The sequence below is a fragment of the Psittacula echo genome, assembly GCF_963264785.1.
Source record: "Psittacula echo genome assembly, chromosome: 19".
NCBI lineage: Eukaryota > Metazoa > Chordata > Aves > Psittaciformes > Psittacidae > Psittacula > Psittacula echo.
Window position 1 is genome coordinate 2,268,926 of NC_137755.1, and position 20,265 is coordinate 2,289,190.

At 53.3% G+C, this 20,265-nt stretch overlaps 1 protein-coding gene across 1 annotated transcript; it reads left to right on the forward strand.

Annotated features, from left to right (window-relative positions):
- Window positions 1-4,530: 4,530 nt before the first annotated feature.
- LOC308228487 (olfactory receptor 14J1-like) lies at window positions 4,531-5,445 on the forward strand (the record flags this gene model as incomplete). The annotated part of the gene is made up of 1 exon (XM_080631864.1): window positions 4,531-5,445. One exon carries the CDS (start codon window positions 4,531-4,533, stop codon window positions 5,443-5,445), a length of 915 nt encoding a protein of 304 aa, XP_080487990.1.
- Window positions 5,446-20,265: the final 14,820 nt, after the last annotated feature.

The following is a 20,265-nucleotide window of genomic DNA, read 5'->3' on the forward strand; positions in this document are numbered from 1 at the left end:
CAATGGCTCGATGTCCGGCTGGAAACTGGTAACGAGTGGTGTCCCTCAGGGATCGGTGTTGGGACCGGTCTTGTTCAACATCTTTGTCGCTGACATGGACAGTGGGATTGAGTGCGCCCTCAGCAAGTTTGCCGATGACACCAAGCTGTGTGGTTCAGTTGATACGCCGGAGGGAAGGGATGCCATCCAGAGGGACCTTGACACGCTTGTGAGGTGGGCTGATGCCAACCTTACGAAGTTTAACCATGCCAAGTGCAAGGTCCTACACCTGGGTCGCAGCAATCCCAGGCACTGCTACAGGTTGGGCAGAGCAGAGATCCAGAGCAGCCCTGCAGAGAAGGACTTGGGGGTGTTGGTCAAAGAGAAAATGAACATGAGCCAGCTTCAGCTTGAGCTTGCAGCCCAGAAAGCCAAGCATATCCTGGGCTGCATCAAGAGGAGTGTGACCAGCAGGTCGAAGGAGATGATCCTGCCCCTCTGCTCTGCTCTCCTGAGACCTCACCTGGAGTATTGTGTGCAGTTCTGGTGTCCTCAACATGAAAAGGACATGGAACTGTTGGAACAAGTCCAGAGGAGGGTCACGAGGATGATCAGGGGACTGGAGCACCTCCCGTGTGAAGAGAGGCTGAGAAAGTTGGGGCTGTTCAGCCTGGAGAAGAGAAGGCTGCGTGGAGACCTCACAGCAGCCTTTCAGTATCTGAAGGTGGACTATAAGGATGGTGGGGAAGGACTCTTCATTAGGGACTGTAGTGATAAGACAAGGGGCAATGGGTTAAAACTTAAACAGAGTTAAAGTGCTTCCACCAGCAAGCACCCAACATTGCAGAACACGGCAGGGCCCTGGCAGTCTGCACCAACCCTGCAGAATCTCCTCAAGCATTCTAGATGAAGGCAGAGGCCTCAGCAGGCTCTGGCAAGGCTGCGGAATAACAGCGGCCATTCCAGAATGCGCAGGTGCTCTGCAACTGTGCTAAAGCCCTCAGGAGCCTGACCGCCATTCAGAAAGGTGGCAAAAGCCCTGGAGGACCTTGGAAGCCCTCCAGGTATTCCAGGCTCAGGGATCCTTATCAGACTTGCTCATGCTCCTTCACCATCAGAGCCGCTTCCCATGGAAACTCCTGGAATGGTCCCCAAGTGAGTCCAGAGCCTGTTCTCTGCTGCTGGCCTTCCTCATGCCCTTTAGCATCTGAGTCCCCACTATTGCATGCTCATGACAGCCAAGGCTGACACTGATGATCACATCCTGACCAGCTTTTCCAGGGCAGCATCACCCTTGTTGGCCTGCCCTGCACCTGTGTTAACCGGTTGTGCCATGACCCTCCACACTGTTGCACCCTGTTGCTTTGCATGGCCAGGGACTGCCAGGGCAATTACCTGCAAGGTACCTGCTCATTAGCCTGGAGGCTTCCTCAGGTGCTGACAAAATTCCTTTTCTGTTTCCCCTCCCTGAGCAAGTAGTTTGTAACTGGGAGCACAATGTCCCTCTTATCCACTCCTCTGATCCTCAGTCACAAAAGCCAACCCAACCTGTTCCCTGTCACACAGAGGACCTCCAGAAATCCAAGTTTCCCCTCGTGCAGGGGGCATCCACCCTCCTCATCCTTCTTGTCTCCATGCTACATCTCTTGGGGTTCCAGCCGTCAAAGGGACATGAGACTACCTGTACAATTCTCTCCTTACAGAGCTAGATCTAGGGAACAGCATTTAAATGATGCCTCACAGAGTCCAGTGCATTTTTTCCTGGGACAGCAACAGACCAGCAGGTTCTGGTGAAAAACATTCTCTCAGCACCTTGGATGCTGCCCCTTTGGTCTCATGGACTGGTAAGGGTGTAGTCTGCAAAGACCCTAACCCCTGACTTGATCCCCATCCAGTGCCGGTTGTTCCCCTTTCCCATCCAGGGTCCTTTCTCAAAGCACACAGTCCTGAGAGATCTTGCTGGTGGTAACTGAGGCAAAGAGGAGATAGGCTATCTGAGATCTACCTGCATGTACTCTTGCTTTATTTAGTGGTGGTCCTGTGTTACCTTGTTTCTTCTTTAACTGTTCCTGAAGTAGGAGCATCTCATCCTGGTGCTCTTCAATTCCTCTTTGAGCTTGTCTGGGATTTGCTATGACCCATCGCTGTGCATAAAGGATGCTGTCCCTGAAAGCCAGAGGTAGCCAAGCACACAGTTAAAATGCTTGGGCTGTTCCTTAGCTGAATCATCAAGGGAGTGAGTAAAGACCCTGCAGTGATGTACTTTGTGTTCACTCACTGCCTGCAGCTAAAGGGTGGCAGAAAGGACAGACCTGGCATCACTGATAGCAACTGATGCCTGATGCCTCTGAGCGCTTACAAGAATATTCCCAACGCTATTGCCTTGTCTCTATATCAGCCTGCACGTATCTTTGGCCTGTCTCTATAACTTGCATGTAACTTTGACCAGCCCTGTAATGCCAAATGTCACCAGAGATTTGCACCCAGACACCTCACTCCTGGCCCCCATCAATGTTAATGGTGAGACAAAGAGCTCCCTCATGTAGGTGCCTTTTCAAGGAAGACCTGACCAGAGGCAGGAAGAATCCTACCTCCTGTGGGTTTGTGGTGTTCATGGGAGGGAGCTGAGTCCCCTTCCAGTCCCAGGCCTACAGACTGAGGAGGAGATGCCTCAGCTAACCAGGGGGAATCCACTCCATCAGCAAGGGTAAAGGAGATCTCAGCCTGTCTTTGTCTGTCTGTCCTAACGATGGGACAAGAAACAGGCTGCCCACAGAAGTGGTTGTGTCACCATTCCTGGAGGCCTTTAAAAGACATGGAGATGTGGCACTTGTTGACATGGGTCAGTGGTGGACATAACAGTGTTTGGTTAATAGCTGGAGTTGATCTTACGGGTCTTTTTGAATCTAAATGTTTCTGTAATTGTGAGAAACTTTGTTTACACCAAACTCCATCTCTCAGCAGAGAAATGACACTGCAGGCAGGCAGTGTGTCTGCCAGCTGAGGGAGGGAACAGCAGTGCTTGCTTCAGGCTGTTAACCATGGGGTTCCTCTAGAGCTCCAGGGAGCCATGGAGGGAGCCCAGTGGGACAGAGGCAGAGCCACCTTGGGCTGGGCCTCTCCTGATGAGCTGGGACCAAGGGGAGACCTGCGAGCCTCAGAGAGCTTAAAGGCACTTGGCAGTGGAGGATGCTGAGAGCTCCCTGCAGGAGAAACCTTCCCAGCCCTGTGCATGGTAAGGCTCTGGGTGCAGGGCAATGCAGCCACAGTTCCTGGAGGGATCTGCTCAAGCTGCTGCCTCAGACAGTCCATGGGATCTGTCAGGAGGACTCTCTTGGTTTCTCTGTGCAGATAAGGAGCAGGATGTGCTGCAGAGCAGGGCTTCCCTCTGCACCATGCGAGGGACAGGACAAGGCAGGTCCCTTGTCCCGGGGCTGGCTGCAGGCTGTGAATGTGGGTGTGCAGGCAGGGGTGCCCAGCGCTGTCCTTGCGAGCAGGGTGCCTGCAGCCCAGGGGCTGTGTGCAGGGGCAGGGACTCTGCTGCCTGCCAGGGTCAGCACTCAGCCTGCCCGGGAGCTCCCCACGGTGCTGGGGGAGAGGCGCTGGGGGTAAGCAACAACCCCTGGCAGGGCAGTAGAAGTGTTCTTGTGCACTGGAGAGGGTGCTGTGTGGGTCAGGGCTGCTCACAGCTCCACATCTCTCTGAGCACGTTTGCAGAGGGTCCTTCTGAAAGACACTGAGGCAGCGATTGCCTGATAGGGAAGGATCCTGAGCTCTGATGTTTTCCACTCTTGGTGGGCAGTTTGGGCAGTGGGAGCTGGGAATTTCCTTCTCTGCTTTGGAGAAGGCACCGAGAGTCTTGTCAGGACTTGTGTGAGCTGCTGCTGAGCCCCTGCAGAGGCAGAGCTGCCCCTGGGCAGAGCCCTGCTGCCGGGAGGGGTGTGCAGGGCAGAGCTGAGCACACAGCCCATGGGATGGGCTCTGGGAGCACTGAGAGGGAGCAGAGCTGGGCCCAGAGCAGCAGCTCCTGGCAGGGACAGCTCCAGGCAGCAGAGACATGGGCAGGGAGTGGGGGGAAAGTGCAGCCCAGGCCTGGGGAGGCTGCGTTCAGGCAGCTCTCTTGGTGCCTGGCACTGGAGGTGGCTGCTGGCCATGCTCTGCTGGGCAAGGAGCTGACTGTCCCTCTGGAAAGTGCAGGGCAGCTGAGAACCAGACTGATGGACTCTGCAGCAATTTGAGTAGGCACGAACCCACAGACAGCTGAGCCCTTTTTTCTGTCCCATGCTCAGACTCTTCACAGTTGCTTTCAAAATACTTCTTAGCAAATTTATCCCTAAAATGTCACTTGTCAGCTGTGACACCGGGAAAACAAAGAAACCAACCAACCTCAGAGATAATCACAACCAACTCACACTGAGCCTCTCTTCTGTAGCCTGAAAGTGTTCACAGTTGTGAGTGTGTAAATTGAACTTCTATATCTGACATCCCTCCTGTCCTAACCTGTCACTGCCTTTTTCTCCTGTGACAGTGCCCCATGCCCAGAGGCAGCAGATGTCCAACGGCAGCTCCATCACCCACTTCCTCCTCCTGCCATTCGCAGCCAGGCGGGAGCTGCAGCTCTGGCACTTCTGGCTCTTCCTGGGCATCTTCCTGGCTGCGCTCCTGGGCAACGGCCTCATCATCACCAGCACAGCCTGCAACCAGCACCTCCACACCCCCATGTACTTCTTCCTCCTCAACCTCTCCCTGCTGGACCTGGCCTGCATCTCCACCACTGTCCCCAAATCCATGGCCAATTCCCTGTGGGACACCAGGGCCATCTCCTACACAGGTTGTGCTGCACAGATCTTTTTCTTTCTCTTTTTCATGTCAGCAGAGTTTTATCTCCTCACTGTCATGTCCTATGACCGCTACGTTGCCATCTGCAAGCCCCTGCACTACGGGAGCCTCCTGGGCAGCAGAGCTTGTGTCCACATGGCAGCAGCTGCCTGGGGCGCTGGGTTTCTCACTGCTCTGCTGCACACAGCCAATACATTTTCACTGCCCCTCTGCCGAGGCAATGCTGTGGAGCAGTTCTTCTGTGAAATCCCCCAGATCCTCAAGCTCTCCTGCTCACATTCCTACCTCAGGGAAGTTGGACTTGTTGTGCTAAGTTGCTTTCTAGTACTTGGCTGTTTTGTGTTCATTGTGGGGTCCTATGTGCAGATCTTCAGGGCCGTGCTGAGGATCCCCTCTGAGCAGGGACGCCACAAAGCCTTTTCCACGTGCCTCCCTCACCTGACTGTGGTCTCCCTCTTTGTCAGCACTGGTACCTTTACCTATTTGAAGCCCCCCTCCATCTCCTCCCCATCCCTGGATCTGGTGCTGTCAGTGCTGTACTCGGTGGTGCCTCCAGCAGTGAACCCCCTCATCTACAGCCTGAGGAACCAGGAGCTCAAGGATGCTGTGAGGAAGCTGCTGACTTGATGTGTTTCAGCAGCCATAGGCTGCCTGCTGTCCTCTCCAAAACGCTTCCATTGTAGGTCATGACAGGCCAAGTCTGTCTTGGCTGCTTTACAGTTGTTTTTCTGTTTCATCTGTTTTGATGATGTTGTGTTCATAGAAATGTCAGTTTTCATCTCCTCCTGCTTAAGTAGCCGCTCGTGTTGTGTGACCCACAGACTTTGTGTCAGAGGGGGCTGTCACAGTATTTGAGTTCAATAAATGATCCTGCAGCAACTTCCTCTCTGTGCTATGTCCTCCCATGGCAGGAATGAAGGGGAATGAAATCAGCTTTCTGGCTGCTCCAGCTCTGGGATGGCTGCTCTGTGCCTGGAGCAGGAAGAGCGCTTGAGGAGCCCAAGGGCCGGGGCTGTTGTGCTGGTGTGGGGAGATGGGATGGCATGGGGGGGCTGCAGAGCTCTCAGGGTGTCCTGGGCAGGAGAGCAGGGGACACAGGGGTCCCTGCAGGGGACTCCCCTGCAATGGCCCAGGCTGGGGCTGCCTGGCTGGGAGCAGCCCATGGGAAAGGGCTGGGTGGGCAGGAGCTGGACAGGAGGCAGCGTGTGCCCTGGCAGCAAGGGAGGACAGCAGCATGGCGGGCTGTATGACCAGGAGCACGGCAGGAGAACAAGGGAAGGGATGCTCTGGAATACTCCATCCAGGTTTCAGATCCCCAATTCAGGAACGCTATTGGCAAGCAGGAGTGGGTTTAGCAACGGGCCCTGAGGACAGGCAGGGACTGGATTATGGTGCCTTTGGGGAGTGGCTAGGGGAGCTGGGCTGCTGATGGGGACCTGAGATCTTGGGAAGGGAAGGCTGTTGGGGACTGGCTGCCTGTACCGCCAAGGACGACGTGGAGAATACAGAGCCAGGCTCCTCACCATGGTGCCTGGTGGGAGGACAAAAGGCAATGGGGGACAGTGACAGAGGAGAGGTTGAGCCAGGACAGACGGAAACCTTGTTCCCATAGGCTCAGGCAAGTGCTGCATCAGGTCACCCAGAGAGGCTGTGCAGTCTCTGGCTTTGGGGATTTCCAACTCCGACTGAATCAAGCCTTGAACCGCTTTCTCTGACCCTGTTCCTGATGGGTTGGACTTGAGACCTCCTGGGGTGCTTTCCAACCTCTGTTCTCTTATGATCCTACAATGATGGGGTTGTAAAAGGCCACAGAGATGCCACGAGGGCTGAAACAATTCTGTGATGAAGACATGTTGAGAGATTTGAGTGTTCAACCTGGAAAAGAGAAGGTTCTAGGGAGACATCTTAGCAATCTGCCCATAGCTAACCAGGGCCTACAAGAAATCCGGAGAGGGGCTTTTTACAAGGGTCAAGCCAACACTAAAAGAGGATGGCAAAGTCAAAGAACCCGTACCTGGATGCGCAGGGCAGGCACGGGAGATGCAGCCTCCCGAGGGAGGGCTCTCCTCTGCACTGGTTCCTGCAGGGCTCTGGCTCCTTCAATAGCCCACGCTCAGCGTGGGGGCCCCGTCACAATAGGCGTCTCCACAGCAACCACCACGGCTTTGTGATGGCGGCAGCATCGTGCCCATGGCACTGGGCACCCAGGGGTGCTCCGGGAAGTCACTGCGGGGGACCAGCCTCTGCCCAGCCGGCTCGGGGAGGTCCCTCATGGGCTGCTCTTCCTCAGTGCCTTTGGTCTGTTGGTGGAGCATGCGAGGGGTCACAGCTCAACCTGGGCAATGGAACAGGGCATCACGGCCACCTACGACAAGTGGAGAGTGACCGACATTGGCACAGCAGAGAATCATGGAATCCCAGACTGGGGTGGGCTGGAAGGGACCTTAAAGCTCATCCAGCTCCAACCCTTGCCATGGGCAGGGACAGCTTCCACTAGAGCAGCTTGCTCCAAGGCCCTGTGTCTTTGTGCACTCCCGGAGTATCCCGGGGATACCCCTACAGAATCCCAGAGAATGCCTGCAGCACCTCCAGAGCACCCATGGGCTCGAAATGAGCTCATGCATCACAATGAACATGGGGACATGGGGAACTCAGGGGTGGCTGTTTCTGGAACTCCCCATGTTCAGGCGTGCGAGGCCACGGAACCCCACAGAACCCTTCAGTGGAGGCACTGGGAGACGACAGCTGCCTCATGGAACACAAGCTACCGGTGGAGGAGGCACACTCGCTCCGTGCTGCTCCACTGACCTCAGGCTGGCATCGGAGAGACTCGTCTTGGCCATGGGCTGCACCGTGTGTCTGACGGTTCCACCGCTGCAGGGTGGCAGAGCTGTCACTGGGAATACAAAACTGCCCAGCAGGAAGGAGCCATCCTCAGTTATGCTTTCGATGGAGCCAGCACCACCGCTCCCCCCATGAGAACCACGTGAGGTTCAACAGAAGGAACTCTTTGCTGCAGATGGGGCTGCAGCAAGGGGACCACTGGCTGTAGAGCTTCAGGTCCCAGCAGGAGGCCACGGGCTGGTTCCAGCTGCACATTGTGGGTGAGAGACCTTCCTCCTCCACAGCCAGAGAGCTTGAAGGTGCTTTGGGTGTGGGACCTGTGGAACTGTGGGTTTGAATGCTGGCAGTCACTGCATCTCTCCTAGAACCACTTTCCAAGCCAGAAATTGTGGGCAACGCATCCGTGAAGGTAGATTTTTGCTTGGAGGTTGTTTGGGGGGGTTAAATTCAGTCTGGGTGCAGACACAATGGTTTCTCTTCTCCAGAGACGCACAGAATGTGGTGCTGCCCATGATGCTGGCAAGCATTGCCGTGGGCTCGCTGGCAGGTGAGTGCTGGGCCTGGCTCTTGCTCTGGTTTTTTGGCCACTGCAGTGGATGCTGCATGCGAGGAGGGATGTGGGAAGAGGCTCTGTGCTGGCTGAGGTGGCATGGTCATGCTGGGACCTGGGATTCCCACTGGGGAGACCTATGGGCAGGGACTGGGGCTTTGTCACTGCAGTCATTGCAAGAAGGGCATCCCCTATCCAAGGAGGTGTTCTCTGCTCTCTTGCCACTTCTGCCTAGGACAGCCCTTAGCTGCAGCCCAGCAGCGCTGCTCTGCCTCGCTTTGGCTGCACGGCCTTGGTCCAATATTTCCTATATTCCAGACTGGGAAATGCTCTGTGTGCTCTGGGAAAGCCTGAGAGGCCCCTTTCAAGCCTCCCTTCAAAGGCATCCTCTCCTCAACATGCTATTGATACCTGAATCCTGGAATCCCAGACTGCGTTGGGTTGGAAGGGACCTTAGAGCTCATCCAGCTCCAACCCCTGCCACAGGCAGGGACACCTTCCACTAGAGCAGATTGCTCCAAGCCCCTGTGTCCAACCTGGTCTTGAACACTGCCAGGGATGGGGCAGCCACAGCTTCTCTGGGCAACCTGTGCCAGCGCCTCAGTACCTTCACAGGGAAGAGCTTCCTCCTGAGATCTCATCTCACTCTCCCCTCTGTCAGGTTAAAGCCATTCCCCCTTGTCCCGTCCCTACATTCCCTTGCAAAAAGCCCCTCTCCAGATTTCTTGTAGGCCCTGTTTAGGTATGGGTTTAGTAAGGTCTCCCTGGAGCCTTCTCTTCTCCAGGCTGAACACTCCCAGCTCTCACCTGTCATAACTAGACACATGTTCCAGCCCTCAGAGCATCTTTGTGACCCTTCATAAGCCCATCATTGTAGGATCATAAGAGAGCAGAGGTTGGAAGGGACCCCAGGAGGTCTCAAGTCCAAACCATCAGGGACAGGGTCAGAGCAAATTGTTCAAGGCTTGATTCAGTCTGAGTTGGAAATCCCCAAAGCCAGAGACTGCACAGCCTCTCTGGGTGACCTGATGCAGCACTTGCCTGAGCCTATGGGAAAAAGGTTTCCTTATGTCCTGGCTCAACCTCTCCTCTGCCACTATCCCCCATTGCCTTTTGTCCTCCCACCAGGCACCATGGTGAGGAGCCTGGTTCTGTATTCTCCATGTCCTCCTTGCCGGTACAGGCAGCCAGTCCCCAACAGCCTTCCCTTCCCAAGATCTCAGGTCCCCATCAGCCTTCCCTTCTCCGGGCTGGACAAGCCCAGCTCCCCCAGCCTCTCCCCACAGGCACCGTCCTCCAGTCCCTGCCTGTCCTCAGGGCCTGTTTTTAAACCCACTCCTGCTTTCCAATAGCGTTCCTGAATTGGGGATCTGAAACCTGGATGGAGTATTCCAGAGCATCCCTTCCCTTGTTCTCCTGCCGTGCTCCTGGTCATACAGCCCGCCATGCTGCTGTCCTCCCTTGCTGCCAGGGCACACGCTGCCTCCTGTCCAGCTCCTGCCCACCCAGACCTTTCCCATGGGCTGCTCCCAGCCAGGCAGCCCCAGCCTGGGCCATTGCAGGGGAGTCCCCTGCAGGGACCCCTGTGTCCCCTGCTCTCCTGCCCAGGACACCCTGAGAGCTCTGCAGCCCCCCCATGCCATCCCATCTCCTCACACCAGCACAACAGCCCCGGCCCTTGGGCTCCTCAAGAGCTCTTCCTGCTCCAGGCACAGAGCAGCCATCCCAGAGCTGGAGCAGCCAGAAAGCTGATTTCATTCCCCTTCATTCCTGCCATGGGAGCACATAGCACAGAGAGGAAGCTGCTGCAGGATCATTTCTTTTACTCAAATACAGTAAGAGACCCCATCGACACAACGTCTGTGGGTCAGACAACGTGGGCAGATACTGAAGTAGCAGGGGATGAAAACTGACATGGCTTTGAAGAAAGCAACATCACAAGTGGAAAAAAGAAAACAACTGTAAAGCAGCCAAGACAGACTTGGCCTGTCATGACATACACTGGAAGCCCTTTCCAGGGTTAAGCGAGCAGTACATGGCTGCTGAAACACATCCAGACACCAGCTTCCTCACAGCATCCTTGAGCTCCTGGTTCCTCAAGCTGCAGATGAGGGTGTTCACTGCTGGAGGCACAACCCTGCACTGCACTGACAGCACCAGATCAAGGGATGGAGAGGAGATGGAGGGGGACAAAGATGCCAGTGCTGACAAGCAGGGAGAGCACAGCTAAGTGAGCGAGGCACATGGAAAAGGCTTTGTGTTGTCCCTGCTCAGAGGGGATCCTCAGCACAGCTGTGAGAAGAGAAGGCTCCTTAAGGGGAGAATTTCAGGCAGCTCCCAGAGCCTAAAGGGGCTACAAGAAACCTGGAGAGAGGCTTTGGAACAGGGCCTGTAGGGACAGGACAAGGGGAATGGCTTTAACCTGCCAGAGGGGAGACTGAGATAAGCTCTTAGGCAGAAGCTCTTTCCTGTGAGGGTGGTGAGACAGTGGCACAGGGTGCCCAGAGAAGCTGTGGCTTTTAAGAAAAACTTTAAGTTTATTAAATACGTCCTCATTACTCTTAGTTGCGCAGGGCAACTAAGATGATGAAGGGAGTGGAGCATCTCCCTTATGAGGAAAGGCTGAGGGAGCTGGGTCTCTATAGTTTGGAGAAGGGGAGACTGAGGGGTGACCTTATTAGTGTATATAAATATATAAAGGGGGAGTGTCACGAGGATGGAGCCAGGCTCTTCTCGGTGGCAAACAATGATAGGACAAGGGGTAATGGGTACAAACTGGAACACAAGAGGTTCCACTTAAACTTGAGAAGAAACTTCTTCTCAGTGAGGGTGACAGAACACTGGAACAGGCTGCCCAGGGGGGTTGTGGAGTCTCCTTCTCTGGAGACATTCAAAACCCGCCTGGACACATTCCTGTGTAACCTCATCTAGGTGTTCCTGCTCTGGCAGGGGGATTGGACTAGATGTTCTTTTGAGGTCCCTTCCAATCTCTAACATACTGTGATACTGTGATACTGTGATTTTAAGTGCTTGGCACAGATGGGCTGGCAGGACTGGGGCAGTGGGGAGATGCCCAAAATGCTCAAGCGCAGCATTAGTCAGTGATCCAAAAGTGCTGGTGGGCTTAACTAGACAAAATCTACCCTCCAGAATACTCTCTACCGAAGGGTATGGGAACCCAGGTAGAGGCCGTCCTCAACCCCTTCGGTCAGGGGAAAGGGTGTGAGAAGGAGCAAACCGATACTGCATGTCCACAATTGGTAGATTATAGACACTGCCCCACACTGGGTGTTTTCTGGCAGTCCTGATGCAGGTGCAAAGGCAGTCCTGAACTATTTGGTGGCACCCAACAAAACAGCAGACTCACGATTCTCAGCTCTGGTGGAATCTCGCTTGTGAGATACAGTGACTGTGCTCGGGCAACCTCTGGGGGATAGAAGTCGGGGATGGGGAGGAGATGGAGGGGGGCCCAGATACTGCTGGGGTTTTGTCCTGGGTTCAGCAGTAGCAGTTATTTTTCTCTTTCTTAGTAGCTGGTGCCGTGCTGTAGTTTTGACTTTCAGCCTGGGAACTGCGCTGATAACGCCCGTGTTTTTAGTTGCTGCTCAGTAATGTTCACTCTGACCAAGGACTTTCTGAGTCTCATGCACTGCCAGGGAAGAGGGGAAGCCGGGAGGAAGCAGAGACAGGACACCTGACCCAAACTAGCCAGAGAGGTATTCCATACCACAGCACGTCATGCACAGTCTATAACCTGGGGGCAGTTACCTGGAAGGGTGTGATCACGGCTGGGGTCAGACTGGGTATTGATCTGCATGTGGTGAGCGGTTCTATTCTCTCCCCTTGTTATTTCCCTTATCATTATTATTATTGGTGGTAGCAGCAGTGGTTTGTGTTACACCTTAGTTACTGGACTGCTCTTATCTCAAGCCGTGGGAGTCACATTCTTTCGATTCTCATCCCCATCCCTCTGAGAGTGGGGGAAGGAAGGAGGGGAGTGAGCGAGCGGCTGCATGGTTCTGGGTTGCCGGCTGGGCTTAAACCACAACAGGTTTCAATATCCCAGTGCTCCCAGTCCCTGCCACAGGCGCTCCTACTCATCCCCCGCACGACCTCCTTGGTCTTTTTGGGGGGACACCCCAAATTAGGCACCCCCTAATATGGGGCTGCCCCCCAGCTCCCTGACACCCGGGGAGTGGGGGCTGGAATTCCCCATGGAGTGTGGTTCAGGGGCAACAAGGAGTGTTTTGGTGCTGATGTCTTTTGGGGAGGGGGAGCAGCCTTTTGGGGCCCCTCCTGGACTTTGTGTCCCCTGGGCTCATTTGCGATTGGAGGCCTCAGGGAGATGGGAGGGTGCAGGTCACTTTTGGGCTGCCCCAGGGCCCTCATCTGGGGGTCCTGCCAGCTCTTGTGTTGCTACAGGGAGATTTGGGGTACCCCAGAATTTAGGGGGGCACCACGATTGCTTTGGATGCTTCCAGGGCCCTTTGGGGGGCAGCATTGGTTTTGTGATACCCCTTTATTGGGGTGCCTGTTTGGGGGGATCCACTGCCTCTGGCCCCATGAATTCACTACTGAACCCAAAGCAAAGTTGGGGTCCCCCCAGGGGATTTGAGGTCCCAGAACAACTTATGGGACCCCCAGGGGAGGTGCTGGGGGGACCCCACTTTTCAGGACAGCCCATTTTAGCGGGTTTGTGCCACTGCGCTGAGCTTGGGGAGGGCTTTGGAGCTGCGGGCTTTGGGTTTGGGGAGATTTGGGAGGATTCCAGGGGGAATTTGGGGATTCAGAACTCCTTGAGGTGGCTCAGTTATTTGGGGGACTCCTTCTCCCCCAAAAATGGGGGTCCATCAATCCCAGGGCAGCCAAATCTCATTGGATGCCCTAGGGAGCCCCGTTGCCAGAAATGGGAGGGATTGGGGGGGGTTGGAGGGATTTGGGGGTTCAAGGAACATTTGGGGGTTCGGGAGGATTCCCCATAACTCGCTGTAGGAAGCACATTATATTGGGGATCTCCCATGTGCCGAAAACAGGGGCTACCTGGGTCCCAGGGCACCCTGAGTCACTCTTGGGTGAGCAACGTTCCCCTAGGGTGAAGATGTGTTGAGGAGAAGAGTTTGGGGGTTCAGAGGGGATTTGGGCATTCGGGGGGATCCCCAAAGCTCCCCAGGGTGGTGCCGTGATTTGAAGAACACCCAGTGTCCCAAAACTAGGGGTTCCATTTGTCCCAGGGTACCCTGACTCTTCAGTGCCCCTGTTGGCCCATGAGAGTAAATGGGGGGGATTTGGGGTTCAGAAAGAAACTGGAGGTTTTGGGGGATGTGGAAGTTCATGGGGATGTCCCCAATCACTGCGGGGGGCAGAGTAATTTGGGGGACCAATGGAGCCCTCAAAGAGTAGCTACAGCCACCAGAGACCACCCCACAGATCATTGGGGAGGCAGGAACTGGAGATATGGGGGGATCCTGCCAGTTTTTGAGGGTGCAGCTGGGGGATTTCCCTTAATCTTTCCTGTGAGGATGCTGGCGATGAGCTCATCCCACTGCCCGGGGCAGGGAATGCAACTAAGGAGGGGCTCCTGGGAGCTGGGGTGACCCTTGCACTCCTGCAGGCTCTGACAAGGGAGAAGTTCTCCTGCCCTGACACCTTCTCAGCACCTCTGACACCAGCAGCTCCTGCACACAGAAGGCTCCTGCTTCGCCTCCAGCACCTCTGCAGGCAGAGCTGAGCTCCAAGCACAGGAACAAGCCCAGCGCCTCCTCCTCACCCAGCCCCTGCTCCTACAGCTGGGATGGCACCAGCACATCTCCTGACAGCTTCTCCTCCCTTTAGAGCACGCACTCACCATGTGTTTCAAGGCAACACTAAAAGAGGATTGCAAAGTCAAAGAACCCGTACCTGGATGCGCAGGGCAGGCACGGGAGATGCAGCCTCCCGAGGGAGGTCTCTCCTCTGCACTGGTTCCTGCAGGGCTCTGGCTCCTTCAATAGCCCACGCTCAGCGTGGGGGCCCCGTCACAATGGGCGTCTCCACAGCGACCACCACGGCTTTGTGATGGCAGCAGCATCGTGCCCATGGCACTGGGCACCCAGGGGTGCTGCGGGAGTCGCCACGGGGGGGACCAGCCTCTGCCTCCAGAGCCACAGAGTCAGTCTCAGTAAGAGACAAACCTCTTTTCCCACAGCAGCCACGCTGAGCTCCCCTCCACCTCCCAGACTTGCAGCATCCTTCATCCCGCAACCCCACAAGAAAGAGATGGCTCCATCCTGCCAATTGCTTCCTTTTACTTCAATTCGAATGGAAAACAAACCAGATTCCTGTGTTCCCTACACTGTGCACTATTTACTATGAGCACAAATCCCACCGACTCAACACGCAGTCCCACGGCAAGACGCGACAGCGCAGACCGCCGGGGCCAGCCCCCACCCTGCCCCAGCCCCAGACAAGACCCCCCCCGCGGAAAAGCAACTCTCAGCTGCAGACTGAGAATCTGCCCGTGGCAGGGAAACGGCAGCGACCACAACTATGGCCAAGGGAGCTGAGGAGCAGGAGCTGCTCCGCACCTCCGCCAGGCAGCTGACAGGAATGCTACGGACCCGGGACGGGCACGGGAAGAACACGGAAGGAAGGACCCACATGGAAAACCTGGCAATCCGCAGCTGAAGGAGCAAGGCGCGGGTCGGAAACCCGCAGGAATTATATAGAGAGAAATAACTCCCCCACCAGCCAGAGCTCTTTAAAAATACAAGGACAAGTAATGAAAAGAAGTGAAAAACCGATCCTGGAGCAACAACAGAAAAGGTAAAATCTTCTATCACTAAAATCACAATGAAGAGCTGTACAGCAAACTTTGCTCCTCTAGAGCTGTTGTGGTTTAAAAGGGACAGAGCATAAAACTAGACAGGAGAGAGGATAATGCTAAGCAGCAGTGATGCCCAATGCAATTGCTCAGTACCCACTGAGCGATACCCAGGCTGATCCAATCCCATCCCTGCAGGGTGACTCCCCCAGTTTCTATCCTGGGCATGATGTGCTGTGGGATGGAATACCCCTTTGGCTAGTTTGGGTCAGGTGTCCTGTCTGCTTCCTCCTGGCTTCTTATGCCCCTCCTCACTGCTGAGCATGAGAGACTGAAAAGTCCTTGATCAGGGTAAGTGCTGCTGAGCAACAACTAAAGCATCAGTGCGTTACCAGCATTATTGCCAGAATAAAGCCAGAACACAGCACTGCATCAGCTACAGGAAAGAGAATTAAATCTATCCCAGCCAAAACACCACCCAGGGGGCTGGGAGCTCAACCCTGATGTCAGCACGAGCCCTGCTGCCTGCCCAGGCAGCCTTGAAACCCTTCACACCAGAGAACTGCTCCAGTTCCCAAGGCAAGCCATGGGAATGAATATTCCCTTTACCATTATAGATTTGAAGAGTTGGAAACAAGTGGCTGGTAATTATGCATCATGCTTTCCAGAGTGTTGACACAAATACGATTTTTCTCACGGCTCGGACCGCGGTGGATCAACAAATAACAGCAGGCACAGCAACAGGTACAGTGAATCTTCACGTACCTACCCCCGATCCTAACTAGGACCCTAATCCAGACAGGTAAGCTTTGAAACAATATCAGAGGTGGATGTTATTCGGCATTAGTAATGTGGTCCCAACGGCAGTGAGCTTGTCTAAGCTATATGAAATAAAGCAAGCTGTAAATGAATCACCTGCTGGATTCGTGGGAAGATTAGAAGAGGTGATGCATAAATATACTACTGTTGATCCTGAATCAGAGGAAGGAAGGAAAGAGTTAGGCCATTTAACAAAAAGTCTGTCCACAAAGGACATAAGGAAAAAGGTACAAAATCTTCAGGGGGAGGACCAATGTGATTTCGTAATAATACTGGATGTGGCCTTGGAGACCTATCACAATCGGACCACTATTACTCTGGTGCAAGCTCTCTGAAATGGTTCAAATGGTTCAATAGTACTGGGGAGGGCTTTCAGTCCCTGATTATTAATATAGATATTATGAATAGAATTCATATAATTATTAATATAATACAATATTGTGTTTTGTGGTTTAGAGTGTGTCAGATTTCAACTAGGAATTTGTTAATGTAGATGTGGGGGCATGAGATGAGCTCCAGAGTAAAACTGGAATCTTTAGGGGAAAAACAAGAGAGAAAAATTGCTGCCTGTAGCTATCCCACAGAAACCAGGAAAGGGGAGAGTGGCCCAGGAGGAGAGGAAACAAGGATTACATGGAAAGGGCTGTGAACAGACTCCACAGGTTGCACTCGAAGGGAAAATGCCCTCAGAATCAAAAGAATCACCGGAGATTTAGTGGACCATCAGGACAGGAAGAGAGAATGATTCCTTTAGATGAAGACTGAGGAGGAGTGGGGGAAGATTCGAATCCCTCCCCAGCAGAGCCCCTGGCTACAGTTAGGTTGGGGAATGAGAAGGTAAAATTCCTTCTAGAAACAGAAGCTACTTATTCTGTTATAAATACTTGTAAAGGGCAATTAAGCAAACAAACCGCTGCAGGCATTGGTGCCACAGGTGGACAGGAACCCGGCCTTCCTTTACATTTGAGAAACCGGCAAACAGAGCCATCAATTTCTTTCAATGCCTGAGTGCCCCGTGCTGTTACTGCATAGAGATTTACTGAGTAAATTACATGCATCAATTAGAGATAAAGAAAAAAAATTCAGGTGCATGTTCCTGATGAAAAAGCTCTGGAGGCCTGAGTTTTTTGATTACAGAAACCAGGCACTGAGCCGGATATCCCAGAGGAAGTGGGTATATCCGCAAGTGTGGGCTGCCGGTGCACAAGGACGATCACAAGATGCAGAAGCAGTAACTATTCCTCTGAAACCAAACATCACACCTCTAAGACAGAAACAGGATCCTATAAAACTGGAAGCAAGGAAAGGACTAGAGACTCTAATAGAAAAATGTATCAAATACTTTGGGACAAAAATGGACCGTATTTGTACTTCACATGCTAACAACCATTCTGGAACAGAAAAGCAGTCACTGGCTTTCCCCAGGCAGGCTGCACTTCTGTGACAAGAGGACGTAGACTTGAAAGCATCAAACCTTTTGAAGCAGCAGTGGTTTTGACAACAGATCCAGAAGCAGGAGAGCTGACTCACAACTGTTTACAGACCATAACATAACAGAGCTAAACCAAACATAATAGAGGCTAAAGCCCTGCATTCCTCCTCCCCCACCACATGAGCACAGAAAGCTGAGCTGATGGTGCTACTGAGACTTCTGAAATCGTCAGAAAGTCAAAATTTGCTTTTAAGGCACATCAGTTTGATAACACTGCAGAGAATATTGGTAATCACGTTGCTGACAAAGCAGCTGAAGAAGCTGTGGGTGGAGAGCTTTCATTACTATTGCCTCATAAGTATCAGAGCTTGGGTATTGAAGTTCCAAGTTATCAAACAGAGGATGGGAAATTACCTATTCTTAGGAGCCAAGAAGCACGATGGAGGATGGTGGGTTACACGCATGCCTCCTGCACACAGGAGGCTCCTGCTTTGTACCAAAGATGTGTTTCATGCTAACACTAAAAGAGGATTGCAAAGTCAAAGAACACGTACCTGGATGCGCAGGGCAGGCACGGGAGATGCAGCCTCCCGAGGGAGGGCTCTCCTCTGCACTGGTTCCTGCAGGGCTCTGGCTCCTTCAATAGCCCACGCTCAGCGTGGGGGCCCCGTCACAATGGGCGTCTCCACAGCGACCACCACGGCTTTGTGATGGCGGCAGCATCGTGCCCATGGCACTGGCACACAGGGGTGCTCCATGAGTCACTACAGGGGGACCAGCCTCTGCCCAGCCGGCTTGGAGAGGTCTGAGCACAGCATATAGCATATAGCAAGGCACAGCATATCACAGAACAGCAGAGCAGAGCATAGCTATGGAGATCCTACTGCCCTGATAGCTCGGTGTCTGGAGGTGAACTCACCCCCAGCCAGCAGTGTGGATCATCGGGGCCCAGGTTCTGGGGAGACGCTGGCTCAGGCAGTCGCCTGTGTCCCATCTCCCTTGTCAAACTGCCACCACAATCCGCAAGTGGCCCGTGCCCACTGCGCCCAGAGGCTGGGATGCAAAGCAGAGAATTACAAGGGTGTCCCAGTCACATTGGAAACCCCAAATGTGGTTTTACACAGCGCTCTCACACCCATCAAATGGTCACGTACCACACACTTGGACTGAGCACTAGCACCCTCACTATCAATTACTAGTCCTAGGCAAACTCTGCCATGTGCTCATGCTACTTCTGCTGCAGTCCTGCTCTTGTCTATGGAGGCAGATGTCCCTGGAGCCAGTCCTGCAAGAGATACTGATTAATGGTGTGCGGGACAGTGGGAGGGTTTCAAAGACATGCTGGAGGGGCTGGGATTCTGCCATTATTTCTGCTGGGCTGCAATACCCCTTCTCCTTCACAGACAGCTCTAAGATACCCTAAAGAAAAGTCCTAGCTCCAGGGCCGGGATGAAGCTTCCAGGAAAAATCCACTACCTTATCACATTACAGTGTACATATAAATATATAGAGACACATGTATAAATAAAAGACCTGTTAATACTTGAAAGACTGGTTGATCTAGCAGTTAGAGGGAAGAGAATTTTCATCACATGCCTTGTGGGTCCCACCAACCAGGGTCCCAAACGCCAGTGACAGGGTGACGAGAGGCAGCAAAGATGCCATCCCAGGGGGATCAGTCTCCTGAGAGGGGGGAGAATAAAACAACCCAAAAGTGAAACAGCCTGAAGCAAGCCCTGATGTTCCCTCCCTCAGCTGGCAGACACACTGCCTGCCTGCAGTGTCATTGCTCTGATGAGAGACAGAGTTAAGGCTAAAAATCAACTTTTCTTAGAATCACAGAATCATTTAATTTGAAAAGACCCTTGAGAACATCGAGTCCAACCATTAACCTGTCCCTAACAAGTCCACACGCTGACCATGACATCATCCCTGTGCGATACCCTCTCTGGATGGTCACCAACAGCAACTGGAATCAAGTCAAATTTTACAGCCTACCATAATTTCAGTCATTTCTATTCTATCCTGTTTGTTGTTAAACATTCTGCTCTACATTAGAGCATGGAAATCAGCTGGACAAGTTACGTTACTGCAGAAACCCCCTCACATAGATCATGGGACTTAAACACATTTAACAATCTCTTAATAACTGAGTAAACCAAAGAAACATTTCCCTCAATTTACAAGTGGAATTGAGCACTACTCTGTTTGGAGGCACAGAGACAAGGGGTGACCTCACCACTCTGTGAGAAGGATGGATTGAGGGAGACCTTTGTTGCTTGTTCTCCTAGAACACAGGGGAGGAGGGAATGAAATATTACCTTTAATAACAAAAATACATTCCAATTACTATGGAAAATATGGAGCAAGATGCTAAAGCCCAACAGGTTTTACCAGGAAGAACAACAATTCACTAAAAATTCCCTCCTGTGCTGTTTCCTTTCCCAGCCCATGGATACTTTCCTCAATAACTGACAAGTGCACGTGACACAGTAAGAGATCTGTGTGTCTACTGCACATGCAGGTGAACAGTTCCTTTTGGTGTTAGATCTGTAGAGTCAGATTTATCTCCAAAGCAACTCAACCATGTACCAAGGAAACAGGCAGGTAATTTTCAGCTGTATCTTGAACACTGCCAGAGATGGGGAAGCCACAGCTTCGCTGGGCACCCTGTGCCAGTGTCCCACCACCCTCACAGGGAACAACTTCCAAGATCTCACCTCAATCTCCCCTCTCTGTCAGGTTAAAGCGCTTCCCCCTTGTCCCATCCCCACAGACCCTTCTTCTCCCCACAAGAAATGAGGGAAGATCCCAGGATTTAAGGCAGCTGCAGCGCTCCGCTGCCGGCTCAGCCAGCACAACTCTCACACCGAGTCCAAAGCAGCCACTCTGGGGAAGTCACTTGAGGTGTTCTTGGCAACTCCTAAAGCACCCCAAGATCACCATCGCCACCCACCTTGTTCCACGCTCCTGTGTCCACAGGTGTTACCGGCTCTGAGACAC